This window comes from Anopheles nili, chromosome 3, assembly GCF_943737925.1.
Source record: "Anopheles nili chromosome 3, idAnoNiliSN_F5_01, whole genome shotgun sequence".
Lineage (NCBI taxonomy): Eukaryota > Metazoa > Arthropoda > Insecta > Diptera > Culicidae > Anopheles > Anopheles nili.
Window position 1 is genome coordinate 30,448,008 of NC_071292.1, and position 19,202 is coordinate 30,467,209.

Sequence of the window (19,202 nt, forward strand, 5' to 3'; positions counted from 1 at the left end):
CGTTCCGCAATAACTCCTACTTGCCAACCGGATACTACAGGTTTTTACTTTATTACTTCGAATGCCATGTATAAAACAAAGGTTATGGCATGAAGCTCAATGAAATTAAGGCTTGCTCATTTACTAACCAAACCATCATCTGTATAATTCCACATTCGCATTATTCTGATAATAAATATGCAATACCGTGTTCTGGCGAAACTTGGTCGTTTCCGAATCGAAATCCAAAGCATTCTACAGAGCATCGAACCCACCCTGCTTATTTGGCTTCATTTTACAATACTTCCGCGAATACATCCACCCAAAACGGTGCTGCTTCGTTGGCGGTTACTGATAATCTGCGGAAACCCACTCACTTGGAACGGCAAAAAACCCGTCCCACGGGGTCTTTTCCGCTTTTCTCTTCCCATCCTCCCAGCGACCTTCACCGCGTCCCGAGGTGACGATCGAATTTAAATTTAGCTAATTTACAACTCTCTCTCAGTCCCAAGCAGCCCGAGCTAAAGACCCGCGTGCTTGTTGCCGTGGGGACAACGCCACCGTAATGTTAAGCCGGCACACGTTTAGGGTCCCACAGACGTCTTGGCGTGTCGAGTCTCACATTGTAGCGATCCCACTGCCAGATGGATGACAAACCACCATCTTTTAAAAGGTGCTGCAGCCATCAACGGAGATGATCGCGATGCACCGTCATTGCACCGATGCCGAGACCGTGACAGAGGCCTGAGCCTCGAGTCGATGCATCGTGATTAAGAAGACGAGGTAGCTCGCCCTCGTCGAGGAGCAAACAAACACCGGAGCTAGCCGGAGTTCATTAAAATCATAATGTTTTGGGCATGGAGAGAAGAGCGCGTAAAGTTGGCATCGCATTCCCGTTCCGGTGCCGGGGTTTTTATGTGCGGCTTTTTCGAGACGTGCGAGCCCCCGTGTCTCCGTCGTTTCTCACACGAGAAAAGCGAACCCGTCGGCTCGAAGGGGCGGAGAATAAAACACCACGCTCGTTTAGCTAAACGGTGGTAAAAATAGCGCACCCGTTATTTATGTATCAGGCATCGCGCGAACATTGGCTGCAACGCACGGGGCAGAAATGAAACCGAACCACCGGAGTGTCACTAGACTTTGCGGCTGCACAAAACTCTCCGAGGGCCGGAGACTCGCGGGTTTTGAGTGCCACCGAAATGTTCCGCGGCCACTTGGTGTATTAAGCGACGTTTCTTGACCGACTCGCGTTCTGCGTGTTCGATTTTTCGCTGGAAATTTTGCCATTTTCCACCACAAAAACGATCGATAAAATATGCCTCACGACACGCCACGCCACGCGGCTCGTTTGGTGTTGTTTCGCAAGGATAAGAGAAGCAAAAGGGACGATCCAACGTACCGCAATCACACCTACTTTGCCACGTGTCGACGTGTTGGGATGAGGGCATCTACTTAGCGAAAGAATGGGCAAGGATTACGCCACGGAAGCCCTGGCTGTCGGCGGGCGCAGCCGGCGATCCTAAACCGGGCGATTTGCTGACTTGGAAAGGTTGAAAAATTACTGCAGTGATAACGGAAGATACGCCCAGTCGGACCTGGGCTGGAAATTCGACGGGGGATTTTTTTTTTCGGCTAAAATCGTTCCGGGGAAATGTGTATGTGCGGCATTTTTTTGTATGGTTTCCACGAGATGAAGAAAAGAACAATCGTAGGCAGATGAACAAACGTGGCACCGGAACAACGTACACGTGGCCCAGGTGGGATGGTTATGGCTTCGGTGGGAAAAGATTTGTTGTGATAAGTCACCCATTCGTGGCCACACCGAAAGTCACGTCAGTCACGCGAAACTTGGGATAGATTGTAAAACTTTTCCCTCGCATCATGAGATGGTGGATTGACGAGAGGGACAAGGAACGAAACACATTTTGTTGAGATTTCCCGATCAAACCGTTTTGTTTGGGTGTGGTGGCGTTTGTTTAAGAACAGCCCAGATGCTGCTGAATGTTAACGACGTATGTTTTCTGAACAATGCTGGCTTTAAATGGCTGAGCGGGAAGTGCATTTTTAAATCTACTTGAAAAAAAAGTATAGGTATGAAAAAAAATAATGTCTTCAATATTTCCCCAGTATCATTCATTAACTATTTCAGTAAAGAATCCAATCAAAATAAGGATTCTGTAGACCTTACAAAATATGTCACTTGTTAGTTAACGGATTTTTGATCAAAAATTCATATTATGGAATTCCTTCGAACCGCTGATTAACTTCAGGCTGACGTCATTTTTCCCACGTTATGTCTGCAAACGCTTACATTCCGTTCCGAGAAGAAACACCTTACGCATTTGAGTAGAAGGAAAACATTGTGTTTTTTTTCTGTATTCAACCGTTCAAATGAACAGCGTTCAGCGTGAAAAGAGTGTGCTAAGAAACATGATTGGAATGGCAATATGGCACTCCTTTCGTATCGTACTCGCAGCAGCCCCATGGCAGCTCCAATTTCCCAACTCAACCTCTAATTGCGATGCCGGGTCCGGGCTCTTACGAGAAATCATCGCATCATCGCTCAGTGCAACGAGCCTGCCTCGATCGGGATGAGTAAACACACCCCGACGCGATCCCAGTTGGCCATGGTTTGCATTTCCGTTGATGCTTCCTGTCGTCAGTTCCTTCTCAACCAGCTCGCTCAACCCAGAGCAGGCTGTAGGTCAAGTAAAGGTAAACAATTGAGGTGAGCGCGTTTGCATTCAACCTTTTGGAGCATTGTTAACGATGGTGAAGGGAAAATAATTTGCCCCACTTTCAGCCTTCGCATCAGTTTTCTGCAAACGGTCCGTCATCCGGCCCAAGAACCATTAACTCGATCTGAAGTGAACGAGCAGCCGTGTTGGAGGTGGTTGTTAAGGTAAAAAAAAATGGTACATAAGTAACGTAAGGTGTGCGATGAGGAATCATTGAAATTGTTACTTAAATGTGATCCATTTTTAAATATCAAAATGATCTTAGGGAAAAAAAAGGACGAATCTTGATAAACGATTCAAATTGGTTCGGCGTTTGAATAAACTAGTGGAAATGACTTCAATACAAGGCTGTGTGGCAAAGAAGCACAATGATTTGAAACTTGCAATTTAATTGCAAATTTTTGGAACCGAAAATAAGTATTTATTCTTTTAATTAAAAACGGTATATTTGGAGATATCATGCAATTTTCGTTTGTTAAATGTACGGTACGTTCATTCGTAAGCTTAAGCCGTAGTAAATGCTATAGGAATCGTAAAAAAATTCCACAAACATGTTATTAATGGAAAAGAACAACAAGAAATAATGAAAAAAACTTAGCAAAAAGAAAATATAGCATTGATATCTATAAATTATCAAATCAGAAACAGATATAATTCGTTTGCTAAAACAGCGTTTGGTTTATGAAAATAATCATCTCTCGCTAAAAAACTGAAATATTTATTAAATATAGTAATAATCAAGAAGTTCATTCAATTAGCTCTTTATCAGAACAATGATTTAACAGCTGCTCAATTGGCTTTGGCAAAACACGTTAATTTTGTGTTTAAAATGTACAATTTCATGTAAGTGTCCTGTAAAACGAAAACGGTTTAACGGCGTACCGAGTTGCAATCAACCTTAACATTACGAGCAGCCGCATGGCATTTGGTAAATGTTCCAGAGAAAAAAAAAAGGTACCTCGCAACCGCCGGGACCGGGGTTAGTTTGATTTTTGGCATGCATTTCTTTCCGCGACATTTCCTTTCGCCACGAGTCCACCATCCACCGCTCAAGGCGGAAGAGCACCGACCGGGGCTGATATTGACATTTAACGAGCTATTTTCATGCGCTTATTAATAAAATCCAGGCAACTCTCGGGCGCAGGCCACGATCTCGGACGCGAAACTGCGTGCTAACTTTCGACATTCGGCAGCAACTGTCAAGCGTTCGTCATATATTAATTTAACACCTTCTGCAACCATGCCTCTCGGATGGGGTGATACTACAGTGATAGTGAGTGACATGGGAAAAGTAAAGGGAGCGATCAACAGAAAAAAAAACACAAATGCTCAACCCTTTAGTAAGCTGGGAGTTTGCTCTTCATGGTTCTCGCTCTTGAAAAATCATGCAATTTTACGTTTTCCGAGTGGTATGTTTTACATTTCCCGGAAAATATTGGCGAGTAAATTCGAACAAGAGATTTTTTAAAAAACGAAGCAACGAAGGCTTTTTTTTATCGCTACGTAGGCCATTCGATGCAATTCGATCCTATTCGTTAGCCGTAAATCACCCCCCAGACGGGGCTGGGGATTTGTGTTTCGTTTTTGAAAAAATATTAATATCACCACACGCACGAAAGCAACCTTCGCAGGTAGGAAAGCCCACTCCCTCCACCCTCGTGTGGGATGAAAATTCCAGCCAAATTCCTGCCGGCTGCCGGCGTATCCGATGACAAACATAATGTGTCGCAGCAACAAGTCTCTCAACCCGTTCCGTGCCGGCGAGCTGTTGCGCCCACGCACCCACCAAGCGAGCATCGCCGGATATCATTTAACAATTTTCATAATTTCCATAAATTATCCCGCCCCCTGAATCCGCCTGAATCCACTCGAGTGTGGTGTGGGTTGATTGGAGCGCCATCGTCACCGACGGTTCATCGACAACGATTAGCACTCGAACGAACGAAGCGGACGAAGGCGGGCGTGTGAAAAGCGATTTTCCCCCCTCGTCAAGGGGCAACACACGGCTCACAGCGGAAATGCGGAAAAACAAACGCAACAATAACGCGACGCACGCACACACCACACCGAAGAAAAAAAAAGGGATCGACGATGGCGCAGAAAAAGGGAGAAAGTCCCTACGTGGTGTGTCCGTCCGCCCGGCAACAGAAACAGCCTCGGGGTCGAAAGGGTTTCCGCCTAAACGGTCGGAAAATGCTCGAACCCCACCGTTCCGGAGGCGGCGCGCATCAGAATGTTTACACATTCATGAGCGATCCACCCATCTTCGCTGCTGCTGCTCCTCGTGCGGAAGCCGATTTCGGCAACCCTTCGGTCCTTCGGTATGCCTCGCCTCATCCATCTTGTTGCCTCCTCCGGAGCCATTGGAGGAAGGTACAATAAATAATAGAAACATCGGCGAGTCGGTGTCGTACAAATGCGACAACGCGGCTCGATTCATTTCGATTGAAGCGAACCACCGGCGGTTGGAATTTGGGCCACGTGGGTGTTGCATTCAATTCCGTCCATATCGTCGGCGTAAGATGGAACCGGCTAATGTGGCTGCGAAAAAAGGAACGAAAAGCAGCTTTGGAGGAAAATCGCAACCTAAAGGGTACCCTTTCGGTTTGCCAGTTAGACGGCGGTTCGCTGGGTGTGTGGAATTTCGTGGGTGGAATCAAATGTGGGATGGAAATGAAGTGCTGCAAATGCTGAACGTTAGAAACACTGGATTAAATTTCAGAACGTTCCGTTTGGACGTATTATATTGAAGGTGATTTGATTATTTATTTAAAAATAAATATATTAAAAAAACCCCGTACATAAGAACGCGTCTCAAATTGAAGTTCATGCAAAAAGTAATATCTAAATTTGGGATTACTAAAGCAGTTTGTAATATTCTTTTTAGCTCGATGCCTTTGGGATGATCACATTCGTTAATACTGCTGGAATTTTCTTTATACTGCAGATCAAAGCCATCGACACACCTCGGAAATGACAGATTTCCCGTATCTTATTTAGTATAATATTTAGTAAACCTTAAATGACACGCTTTTGAGCTATAGAACTAATGAAATATAATTTGAAAGGTTGAAAAAACAGTTTATCGCACATAAACATTACAAATTGCAGAAAAAAGGCATATTGTTTATTTAATAAATGATAAATAAAATACTCTGCTACATTATGTATATGTATATTGTAATATACAAAAATGTCCTTCAAAACTTCGCATTATGCACTATAATTTCCATTAGCAATGGTATACGTGTAATAATACATTTATTAGCAAACATAAACACATAAAACCGTGCCAAAGTACACGCTATTTCCATCATTTCCTTTCCATCATCAAAATGCCTGCCTCCAAAGTGGTTCGTTTCGTTTTTCCCGTTTCGTTACACAACCAACGGAAACTTCCACGTATCCTTCAATTTGTATCTCACCACCGCCAGCGTGACGGCAACCGAGCGATCGCAAGTTCCTCAGAACGGCGCGAAAAGCAAGAAAAGCGGACCCAACCCGACCCGCACTCGGTCGGGCTTTATTATTGGAAAAAAAAGTGTTCACGCTGAGAGCACGATCGACGGCTGCTCGCGTCCCATGAGCTAAGGCAACAACTTTAATTAAGAAGCTAACACAATGTGGCATGTTTGCCCGAGGCCCTGAGTGGCCATCCGGATGCGTCGCTCCCTTCGATCGGAACCCTTTTCTCCGCCAGCACGCGCTTGATGTGTCACACGTGGACGGCGTTTGGAGCAGCAGAAGAAAAAAAAAACACAAGAATATCTGCCGCGATTAGCCGTGGCGACGCTGCTTCCGTCGGGAAAAACTACCGACCAACCAAATCCAGTGGGTTGGATGGAAAGCACAGTTGTAAACCATCAGCTAACGGCGCGCTGATGGTCTCAGGGAGCCGGAGAGAGAGATGCTAGAAGGGCCACAGGGCAACAGGCCGCCCGTCGCCGTAAACAAGTGTGCGAAGTAAACAGTTTTCGCTCGCGAGGAAACATTCTTCCGATCCATCGGTTTGGGGGCGCGCGCGCGCACGTGATCGATTGCATATTGTGGCAGCTGAAAGTGTCGAACCTTGTGTGGTGTTGAACCACCGGGGGGAAAAACGAACACGAGAGAGAGAAAAAAAAAACAACAATACAACAACGAAAAAAGGGAAAGGTTCAAAAAGGAAAATGGAAAATCTATGCCGTGCACAAAAGCATAGATCTCCCTTTCGGAACACGCGTGGCGACCCGCCGCGGACGGATGTTTTCATTTCGGCTAATGATATCATCGGTCGTTTAGGACGCCGCGTCTATTGTTTATTGTTACAATCGCAGACAAATCCACCACGATCGTCGCCATACTGCTGGGGTATGTTGGAGGTTTCCAAAAGCAAATCATTAACCCTTGCAGTTGCAGCAGCTGCGATGAAGACGGCACCACGCCAGCCGGCTATTGGGACAATTGTCTGTTGTGCGTGTGGGGATGAATAACGTTCAACATCGATCGGTGATTGAGTAAATAAATACGCAACAGGTTTTACATCTCAAACTACTCATTGATCAAGAGCCGCTCGAAAAGCGTACGGTAAAGGGTGTTTATGTCTCCGTTTCTTGATTGTTTATTTTTCCGATACTTCTTTAGAAAGGGGTTTTTGATTTACTTTTTCATATTTTGAATCAAATTTAATCTCTCGCTCTGATCTTCAAATACAAAAATTCTATTTTAAAAGTGTCTAAAATGGTTAATATTTTCTGAAGCATGTTTCTTAAATGCAATTTATGATATAAACCTAATGCTATTTATTACAACAAAACAAAATGAAATATAGCGAAATATATGATCAATATATATGTTTATTGCTATCATTTGCATCGATTTCTCTTCTAAGTACCCTGTAATTCGTCGTATTCATCCACTTAGCTGCCCTAATCGTCCCTCGCCGACGGTTGCTCGAAAAGAATTGTGAGACAGATTAATTCAAATAATTACCCAACCTCACTAGCGCCGGGACGAAAAGACAATAAACATTGAGCACGCCGTTTAGCTTAATATGTTTTTCCAAAGACAAAATTGCACTGCAACGCGCTCATTTCACCCCTCGGCAACATCGCCGGGGGTGGGGAAAGTTATTATTTATGTGCCTCGCAGCTGCTGCAGCACGCAGTCGATTGAAGCGCATCGTCCTTCGACTGCTGGCAATTAGAAATTCTAAGCATTCCCCATTACACATCGGCGAATGTTCGAATTCATCTCCTTCGCGTGCCATCGTATTGATTCATCCGGAGAAGCAGCAGCAGCAGCAGGCTTTTGGTGAAAGAATGCTCTCGTCCTACGACAACAACTGGCGTCACGCGCCGACACACCACTTCGACACAAAACCCGCACGCACGCAGCACAAAACGCCGAACCGAAAAACCACTATCAATTTATTACATTTTAACGCAACATGTGCTGTAGGATTAATTTTGATTTCGCCCGCAACGAATGGCGAAACGACGAAGCGCGTCTTATCTGTTGTGCCGAGCGTACACGTGCACGGTGACGCGCTTTTCGCGCTGCTTGCGAAGGAAAAAACACCCCCAGGAAAATCCCCTCGAAGAACCCCTCGCACCATTCGGCATTGTATCGGAAAGGCTGCTATCGGCGCTCTGCGCGGTATCCGAAAATCTCAAGCTGTTATCCGCGCCCAAATTGAGCCCTAGCTTTTTCGTGATCGTGTGCCAACATAATTCACGCAAGTGTTTCCCAAACCCCCAGTCCGTCGGTGGTCGGCCGGCGAATGTGGCTGAATGTCTGATTTTTCCGGCCATCGAAACCCGCGTGCCGGTTGTTAGCGCTAAGGGCTCCATTCTCGGGCGAACGAGGCGGCCTGGGCAGCAGATGGGACAAGGCAGATAGAGACGATCGGGTCACATAAGGAAAATGAGTTTCCTGTCCCGCCAACCGGAGCGAAAAGCGGATTGTTGGCTTCCTTTTTTTACTTGACGTTTCGTCGGCACTTTCCCGCGTGTAGCGCTCCCGCAGCAATTTCCCGGACCCTCTACCGAGGTCGAGGCCAAGGGTGGAAAATCGCACCCATCTTCGATGGTTTCGGTGAGTGGGTGGGGGAAATTGTCGATTTGAATTTAGTGAAATTATTCGACTGTCGTGCGAGGTTTTCCCTCCGAGCTTTAGGGGATATGTCGCAGACAATCTTTTTCCTGATCCTTTTTTTTGCGAACAAAACGTTGAGAAGGAGGGAAAAAAAGAAAAAGAAAATGCTTTCACCGTTTGCAGTTGTTGCGGTTTTGAATTTTCCACCCATGGACGGGAGGGAAGTTCATGGATGGGAGTACTACCGCAAAGTGAATGCCTGGCACGCTTGGCAGCTTGTGCAAGTGTCCGTATGTACGTGTGTCTGTGAATGTAAAGGGGGGAGGGGAAAATTCTACATCCGTGAAAAGGAATCCGCAAGTAACCGGGCGTGTTTGTTTTGCTCCTTTTCATTACATTTTCCACTGGTGGTGGCTGTTTTGTTCCGGTAAAAGTAATAAACCAGAAGGGATTGTTTCCATCCACCTCAGCTAGTTCGCTGCTCCATTCCGTGCTTGCTTAGCACCGTACCGTACTGTTGTGGTGGATAATTTGTGCAAGAATATGTCCGGGTGAATATGACACACACGATGTTTTTTTTTTCTGGTTGCGTCCTCGAAAGTAGTTTGCATGCCTTCGCATCACAGCACAGCTCGCACACCCTTTTGCATTCCAGTTTCGGTTTCCTCGGGGCGCAATGAGCCACCTCGGAGACCAAATGGACTGGAAATATACACCCAGAACCGTGTGTTACACGCATGAAGGCACCATTAATAATGCAAAAGGTGGTTTGATTTATTCAGCTCAAATCTGAAACAAAGCGCGTCGACATTCGCAACAAGGGAATTATTCGCTGCTCCAGCGTGAGTCGGGAAATTGTGGGAAAAATTAAGAGTTGCTACGAGTCACCCACTCTCTCTGTGTGTTTTTGCGAGCATATTAAATTGAGCTTCGGTTGCTAGAAATGAGCCAAGAGACGAAAACACCACGCCGGATATCGGTCGATGTGGGTCGATCCGGAGCACAACGAAGAACCACTTCTACTGTGAGACAAGTAGTTATTAAATCAGACTTTATAGACTCATAATTCGGTCGTAAATCTGGCGAGGCCGTTTTGCCGGTTCTACTTGCCTCGGGGTAGGGCGCTGATTACACGCCAATAGCGCCCTGTTGTGTAACGGGCAAGACACGCGCCCCGAGGCAAGCAAATGACGACAGATGTCGCGGGCGGGAAATGTGGAAAACCTGTCCCACTTTATGGGCCAGGTTAGGGTAGAGAGCCGTTCCGTGGCGCCAGAATACCGCCGATCGTTTAGCGTTTCCGTCTCACTGACGAACCTCGCAGTCAGCTGATGACGCTTGGAACGTGCGTAAACGTCGAAAGGGGACGTAGAGTTTTTTTTCCATCCGTTCGATGGTGTGAAGGATGCTCATTAGAAAATTCACCTCATTTCACAGCCTCCCCCCGCCGTGTTGGTGAGGTTACTGCCAGCGAAAGGGGTTATTTCCAAGCGCACCGAAACTAATCACCGGTGACAAGTGACAACATTTCGGTGTGGGGTGCGATAACTTCGAGCTGGCCCCGGGAAAGAATGCGGGAAATATGTAAGCAGATGGAAATAGATCAAATAAGTGGATAAGGACGCGCGGAGTGTGGAAAATGTTCCGCCCACACGCTCGGTTTGGGGTGGTGAAATGTGCGGTCAGTTAGGGCCGATGGATTCACCGCGACCGGAATTCACCATCTGACATTTCGGGTGGACGACGTTTGGGGCGATTTTTCCCCGTGTACTTTGGTTTTTGGGGGCTTTTCGGCTTGCTGATGTGTTGCCGGGGTGATAGATGGAAGATGGTCGGAAAAAACATGATTGATTTTAGTGTTTACCGTTCTATTTCGGCAGCTATCACGCCACGACACGACAGCGATTCGATAAACAACATTCGATCGTGCGTTTGAGCCGTAAGTGGGGTATTTTCTTTGTTTTGCTCACCTCGCAGCCGATCGTGAGCACATTTGAAGCTGGTTTCATCAACTGAAGCCACCATCCAAGTGTGCCAGGATTTCTTTTCTTGCCTGGCACAATAAGGCGTCCTTCTTTTAGGCATTCCTAGCGAGTGTTGAATGCTTTCAAATGTCGCATTCACATGGCTTTCGCGCATTATTCTCGCCAAAAAATTGCTTTCACTTTCAACCATCGACGACGGGGGCGATTGTGCACGCGAGCCATTAATCAAATTACGCCGACGCAAGCCTGTTCAATGCGTTTGTTTGGCTATTATGCAGTGACGGCGTGAGCGCCAAAAAAAAAAAAAAGAAACAGCCCGTTCACCACCAGCCGAGGATCCTTTTAACAAAATCAATCAATATATCCTTTTATGCCACCGGTGGTGAAGTCTGGCCTGCTTCCTACATGCGATTGTTGTTCACCATCATGGAGTCTCCCACCACAAGGACCTTGTCTGACGACGGTTTTTTGGGGAACATTCCTCCCATAGCTGCTCTAGCGCTCCCCCGTTGTATGCACCGGCACGCTTGCTTCCTTAGCGGAAACATACTTTTGACATCGTTTGACAGCAGGAAATCGAAATATGGAAATGGCGAGTACGTAAAAATCGTAACACACGGCAGCAGCCGCACGCCCGATCCTCGGCCAACAAAACCCTTCGTCCTTTTTTTTTTTTTTGCTCCTCCTTTTCTACTCCGGCTGCTTGTCATTGGCCGGGGCCGGGTTGTGAAGGGTGGCTTGCCTTTCGTTCGCTCCCGAAAGTGTCTATTTGATTTGGTTTTTCGAAGGGTGAGGGAATTTTCCCCGATGCGAGCGCCATTTGTGTTTGGTTTCGGCTTTTTGGGAGCAGGATTTTTCAATCTACTTGCAAACTTGCGTTCCCCCTTTTTTCGTTCACTTTTGTGGCTTGCGGTGGGAACGGACGTCCGCATAAATCTTCCGTTCCAACTCGATCCTGTGCCGTTTGAAGGAGTGGGTTTTGGGAGCCATATGTGGGCTTGCGAAAGACAAGCATGACCCGACGGGTAAAGGTAAAGTTCTGTGGAAGGTTCTAGGTGTGTTCCCGTTCGCATCGAGCCGGGAGTGCGAACCATGTTACGAACCATGAAAAACCAAGCAAATAGGCGGAAAATGAATAAATGTAAATACGCGCTGAGCTTGAGCGAGTGGAATTAATGCATGAAAAAGAGTGCTTTAAGATTATAGGATGGATCACAACGCTAAATAACGACATGGAATAATAGACGACATATAGAAAAGGATATTTTCCTTTTTATTCCTTACGAGCCACTTCGCGATTCAACTAGTGGAAAAGTTACGAAAAAAGAAAATATCCCACCCACAAAGCCAGCAGAGCATTCTCAAGGGTTTCACTTCCTTTCAACGAGAGCATCTCGATGTCACCGCAAGTGCGCACTTTCGTCGTAATCAGCGGTAGATAATCTCATCAAACAGTTGCACCCCCGGGTTAGTGGTTAGCTCCTTTATCCTTAAGCAATTGAAGCTTTACTTACCAACTTTACGGCCAACAAAAACTCCCACAATCGTCACTCAATCCCCCGGCGACACGGCGTTTAGTTAGCGGTGGTTTTCTCTCGCATCACTCGCGCACCTTCCACACGCTAGAGATGGCATCAACAAGGACGCCAAACAAACGGTGCCCTCTGACAACGCTCGAGAAAAGCTTCGGCGATCGTCGCTTCTTCCTGTGCAACGCACTTGACACAATCGCAGTAGCCGTGTCTTGGAGCGATTTCATCCCACCGAGAAGCGGTACGAAATTTGATCCTTGAAGCAGGAGCGAAACGGAGCCAAACGTCCACAACCACCGAACAGCAGCAAGCGTGGTGACGTGTGTACTTGGATCGAGCTCTAAAGTGCAAAGTTTTTCACAGCATTCTTTTCTGTGTGTGCGTGTTTTCTTTTTTTCATTGTCCCCCAAACGTACTGCTCACCGTCTTCTGCACACGGCTTTTCTGGCCCTTTTTTTGTGTGCGCTATTTTTGTCACAAATGTGGTTACTGTTTTGCACCGTACTTTCGTTTCTATATTCTCCTGCATCCGGTTTTTCGTGCCCACTGTGTGTGTGCCAGAACAAAAACTTTATGTTTATTGGAAAAGCTTGGAGTAAATCGCACGGGGGCGAAAGCATTTCATGCGTGCTTAATTTAGAAAAATATGCTTCTCTTCCTGCTGCAGTGCTGGATGCTGGCCCGCTCCTGGGCCGGATGTTTTCGAGGATGTTTCGGGTGTGTCATCGGGCACCGTGTGTGAAGGTGGGTGTTTGATCGAAAACAGCAAACCACGAGGGCACACATAAATTTGGATGCCACCCGACAACACCCGGAAGCTGGCAGTGTGCATTTGTTGCAGTGGAACTGGGAACTGGCTGAGTGCAACCGAAATTTGTTCGCTTAACATGTTACCTAAGTGCTTGTAGTGGTGCATGGTTACAATCTATGTAATAAACTTTTCGTACTGAAGAAGGTGAACGGCATTGGAATTTGAATGTTTATGAAGTAATTGTTCAATTATCTCAACAGTTTTGTAGTATTTAAAATCTCAAACTTGTTAATTTCGTTGTTATAATTGTGTGTCAAGCATAAATTATTTTATCCAAATATATCAAACATAAATAGATCAAAAAATAAGGATCTAAACATTGGCAAATAATAAAGGCTAAAAGAAAAGAAAATATTGGAAAATTTTTCAACATTATTTTGGGCATGAGTAACCATTTTTCCCAAAACACAACTATTGAAATTATGTTGTAAGAACTGAAACATAAAACACAATTATTGTAATCGGGTTTGAATACATAAAATCAATATGTTCAATATGTCGATATAACACAACTATTATGATTTGTTTTCGTTGCTAGTGTGCGCTTTAAAATAACAACTCACTCTAAAAAGCCTTCGAAAACCTAGACTGTGCTTAAAAATAGCATTATCTCCTGGCTTAACTGTCTCCAACCGTGGTCAGTGATTAAAGTCTCAACACAAATTAAGCACCTGCTTTGTGTGGCCGCACCATGCTCCGTCTTATCGTTATCGGTCTCTATTGGCCGAGACTCTTCCTTCGATTCAATTTTTACTCACGTCCGAAAACAATCAATGAAAATCGAGCATTTGCGATAAAAATTTTAATCACGGCACTAATGCCACAGGACACAGGCTCGGAAAACGTCCTACGCTCGCGCGCCGAGCCACCGAGCGATGGGGAAAAGTTTTCGAATGGGTCCGTTCTACGGTTGAATTCAATGCTCGTTAAAACAATCTTGAACTCATCGACTTCATTAGACTCCCACAACCCATCCTCATCAGTTCCGACCGCCCGGAAGCAGAGCGTTCTCGAGGATAATGGGTGGTGTGAGTGTGAGGCGTTGTCCTTCCGTCCAACGTTGCCCATCCGGTAGACCGGAATAGACGTCGAAGTAGACTGCGACGCAGAAGGATCGGCCCCAGTAGCAACAGCTCGCCGGGACTGTGTAGCCTTTAATTTTATTTACTTCGGCTGTCGACATTTCCGGAATATTAAAAGAATATACGTAACCCAACCCCTTATCGGGTGGTGTGCGATGTCGACTGGTTTCGCATTCAGTCGGGCTTTGGGTGGTTCCGGAGATAAATATCCTTCTCGACCGTCCCACCGTGACGGTGTCCTGGCAGCGTTGTTCTTCGCGTTTGGGGAGAATGCACCGTTTCCACAAGGATCCGTTCCGTATGTTGCCGCGTGTACATAGCTGATCCTTCCCCAAGCCGACTGACCGTCCGGCGCCGGTAAAGAACACACGGAAGAAACGAAATTAGGTTGAATCACCATTTCAGTATCAACCTTAATTGAATTACAATTGTATCCTTTCATTCGCCGTTCGCCATCCATACGATTACGTGCCACGGATTGTGTCCTGATCGCCGATCGCGAGCGCGCGCGCGCGCGTTCAGGATTCGTCTTCGCTACGGTCCACCGGTCACGGGGACCCATTTTGCGAGCTACATTATCGGATGCGATTGAAAGTGAACTTTTCTCGCCCTTTAGCACCGGGCGCAGGGAAGCGTTGCGGAAAATTGTCGTTCGGGAAGGTGGGAGTGGGACCTGATTTGATGGATTAGTATTCTTGGCTGGTAGTCGGTGTTAGGGCCGCCAAATTAAAGATGTGCTCGATGTGAATCGGGGTGGTTTGGGAAACAACTTCAATGCTTAATAATCTTCCGAGAAGAACGTTCCGTAATTTTGCAACCATTTTCTGTACAAGGTTCGACCATAAGTTTTAGAATACAGTCGTAGTTTAAGATAGATTAACATTTTCCTCTTCATCTACCTGTAACCTGCTCAAAATAGTGAATTGAATAACTTTTCATCAAACATACCAGTAATTAAAATAAAGTCCAACTTACCCGTGATTGCTGAATGCTCTGGAATATATGAAAGCAAAACTTTACCCATTCATGGCTCAAACATTGGACACCGGGTGTGTTTGAACTGTGCGGCTTTAGCTTGTACAGGTCTTTTTTCTAATACAACAAAAGTAATTACTTTTGATACCACAACATGTTTTTACGTGGATAACTCATGAATCAAATGCATTTCAAATAAAATATGGGTTGTTGAAACAAGACTCCAGACTTTCCTTTGGCAGTCGAATTCCTAAAACTGGTGGTCAGCACAATACAATAAATTGAGATAACGAAGAATAACTCGACACTCGAGATGATATTATCGAATATGTTCTTTCAGCGTTAACATAAACGCACGAGTTTCCCACGTACACACCATGTAACATAGTTAACAAAAAGGCCCAAGGCGTTTCTAGGTAACGAGTCGCCTTTCAAAAGCTGTCCATTTGATCATTCAATCGAAATCGAAGTTGGCTGAGTTCAATGTGCTTGGCTGTCAAACACCATGTCAGATCCGACCACTGAATGCTGTCAATCATAATGAGGTCAAAGTACCCCACCAAGTGATCCCGCTCGTGAACCTGAGTACGATATATGCCTCCGGAAGTGCCTGCTCTTCGACAGATACGTCAAACTTCTGGTGGCCTTTGTACCGCTCCCATGCCAATTCACGTTTCAACACGTTCCACACCTTCGGATGTGCTGCCGGGACGTGAAGCCGTTGTGTAATTTTTAGTAGCAGACTTTAACCATGTCTTTTTTTTTACGTTCCTTTCTAGCGGTGCTGGAGGATCCGGAGTTTACGGATGTGATAGAGAACATAACTGTCCCGGCGGGCAGAAACGTTAAGCTGGCGTGCTCGGTGAAGAACCTCGGATCGTACAAGGTGAGTGTATTTTTTTGCATCTGTTGAATGAATTTAATTAAAACTGTTGCGTGTTTTAAAAAATCATATGAAAACCAGCTGTTTTCATGTGTATTTGGTGGAATATTGTGTATTGCGTGCACACATGTTGGTCAGTTCCTTCGTTTTGATTTAAATGCTAAAACCACAATTTTTCCAAGGTAACCGATCGCTTCTATTTTTCACGCGAACTTCGAACACACATCCTTTCTCCTGAGCACAGGCGTGTCATTTTCGCACATTCACCTGGCCGGTGCCAGTGGTGACCTTTATTCTGCTCTCAGTTCCCACAACCATCCCAAAATTTTCAGTCCGTTTGCATTACGTCGTCTCACACGACCGAACCGTAACCCACCCAAAAACGTAACGCCCGGGAAATCGGGATCGCCGTCTGTGTTCCCCAATTGTCCTGATTTCACGGTTTCCCGAGCAAATTCCTCCGGCTCCTCAACAATGCCACCCATCAGCTGCCGGCACGATTTATAGGTTTGTTTACGAAATTTTTGCAGCACACTTTTCGGCTAGACTGATGTAATGGATTTTCCACCCTGAGCGCTGGTACGCGTCGCCGCAATGGTCGAGGCGGGCAGGGAACAAGGCTGAACTTGTTTCAAAAACCACCAGCTCGCTCGCGCTCCGAGTTTAACTTCTTCGGCCAGTTTGGGGGTTTTACTTTTGCTGAATGGGAGGAATTTGCTTCCGTGTTCGATTCGCCGGGACGACTGACTCGCCAGGACACCAGGTCGGGGGAATAGGACGCCGCCTTGCGACTCCTTGCCGCCATTCGGCACTGGGAGATTAGTAGATAAGGAAGTTGCCGAATGGAGCGAGGGCTAAAGATTTTTACACTATCGCAGACGACCATCGACCTCGACGGAGCCTGTGTTGGTTCGCGTCCTGCTGCTCGGATTGCCCGTTACCGGTGAATGGTTCGGTCAGAAGGGCATCGGACATGAATTATGTATGGCCGAGCGATCGAACCCACTGATTTCGTTCGACTTTCGGTTGAGCTCGAACGTGCATACGTACGTGCGTTTTCGCGCCGAGACTGATTTTCTGATTCGCTTGTGCTTTCTCTTCCGAATTGGGCGAGACATTTAATTTGCTCTCAGGGTTGTCAAATCGAATGAGGTTTTTTTGTTTCACTTTAAAAAAAATACTTGTTCTGTAAATGTTTTACGCTGTTGTAAATAATTGATTGGTAAATTATTTGCAAAGTAATATGTGACTAATTGATTGAAAATAAAACAAAAAGTTGAAGAAAATTAAATGACTTACAAACCAGCTACACTTAAACGTTGCTGTTTTATGAACTATACATGCATGTCTATTTAAATACTGAGCATGTTACATTGGCAATGGAGTTATTTTCCCGAGCAGTCAGTAAGCCGTCATTCTCCTAGATATGGATCGATGCAAATTACTGCTCCATCGAATCAGTATTAAGATTCTCTCCCGATCGCTGGGGCAAAAATATAATTCATCAATTGTACTATCAGGGCCGCTTCTCACCTTGAATATCATCCAGCGTTCTGGGGGAAAACCATCGCTATTCATCCAACGCCGGAGCAACGTAATCGGAAAAAATGGCAAAAAGACGAATCGATGAAAATTGGGCGCAAAGTCGCGTTGAGATTGGAACTTGACTCAACAGCGATAAGGCATGTATCTCACTACCGTCTATAACGGGAAGGCCCTGGCAGTGAAGCACCCAGGACAACCAGAAAATGGGCTTTGGTTTTGGTCATGAGCAAGCAAAAGCGGTGTACCAACGTTAATTTCACCAAAATGTTGTTGATCGATAAATTTAACCTCAAAAATGTTGTAAAAAATCCCATTTCGATTATCGAATTCATTAGCCGTTAGCGGACCCGGGGAGCGGTTTTTTGATCACCGATTTTCCCACTGTCCACTGTACGCGGGGGTGGTACTTTCGATGGCGCCAACCCACGCTAAACGTTTGATGCAGTGCGCCAGCTTCACGATTAGAAAGGGCTCGCCAGGAGAGATGGCAATGTAAAGAGGCAGGAGAGAGAGAAAAAAAACGAAGCAGATGAAAACCACTGCCTAGCGTTTCCCGCCTAAAAGGACACCCTTGTTGATGGCGGTTTCTGGCGGCACATAAACGAAGCATAACACCCCACCTTCGTCCACCCATTAGGGTGGACTTCGTCCCCAACGTGCGCCCTCCTGCTCAGGCGATGTAAACAATAAAGGGCGACAAAAGCGATAATGGGAGGAAAATGACGTGGCCCGTTTTGTTGACTCAGTTCGAAATTAGTTTAATTTTAAAGCTCCCCATATTAATTATGGTGGCGAGAGAGAGAGAGAGAGAGAGAGAGAGAGAGAGAGAGCTGGCGCTGGCTGGGAAAGAGAGAAAGAGAGAGAGAGCTCTCGTAGGGTGAGGAGAATTTTAAAGCGTCAAAACCCATTTCATCACTGTTTGAGGTTCGTGCTAGAGGTGAACAAAATCGTTATGCAGGACGGTGGATGATACCTGGTTTGCGCATAATCTTTATGAGCCAGCTGGGGCGGCAAAAAAAAAGTTCTTATGCGAACTCACGATTCGTTTCATGCCTGTAAAAGTGCACTAAAATGACCACATGAAGGTGTAGGATTACCCGATTTACATCACGCGCGTTTAATCGAGCCATCTCGCGTTTTCCGCCGCTCAAAATCAATTTCCCAAACATCGTGGTAAGGGCCTGTAGCATATTTGTGAGTTGCACATGCTGGCACAATATTTGCGATAATTAAAATGAGTTCATTAGCTCACAAACTACTACCCTTAGTTCATGGACTTCCGCTTCTAACAAGCCTAATGAAAGTTTGTTCCGAAGCAAGGCCTACTGCAACGAACAATTTTCCCTTCCATTGACCCAACAGCAGATTGGCTTCGCTGGTGCGAGAAAAAAAAGTCCTCAAAAAGGACGTTTTGCTTTGCCCAACGGAGGTTTTCCACGGAGCTTGCACGAAGATGCCGCAATAACGAGAAAAACTTCAACTGAAAGCCTCACGAGCATCGGCTTGGCGCGATCCCAGCACCCTAGAATGGGTCGTAAATGTTTGTTTTATTTAAATTACACCGATTCCCGTCCAATTTCACCCCAAGTGGGCTGCA

General features: G+C 45.8%; 1 protein-coding gene across 1 annotated transcript in view; it reads left to right on the top strand.

Moving 5' to 3' along the window:
• LOC128727442 (lachesin-like) overlaps positions 1-19,202 on the top strand; it is a 34,765-nt gene that overhangs the window by 8,126 nt on the left and 7,437 nt on the right. The window contains exon 2 of the mRNA XM_053821357.1: positions 15,957-16,063. Within this exon, the coding sequence (XP_053677332.1) occupies positions 15,957-16,063 (107 nt within the window). The remainder of the gene's footprint in view (positions 1-15,956; positions 16,064-19,202) is intronic.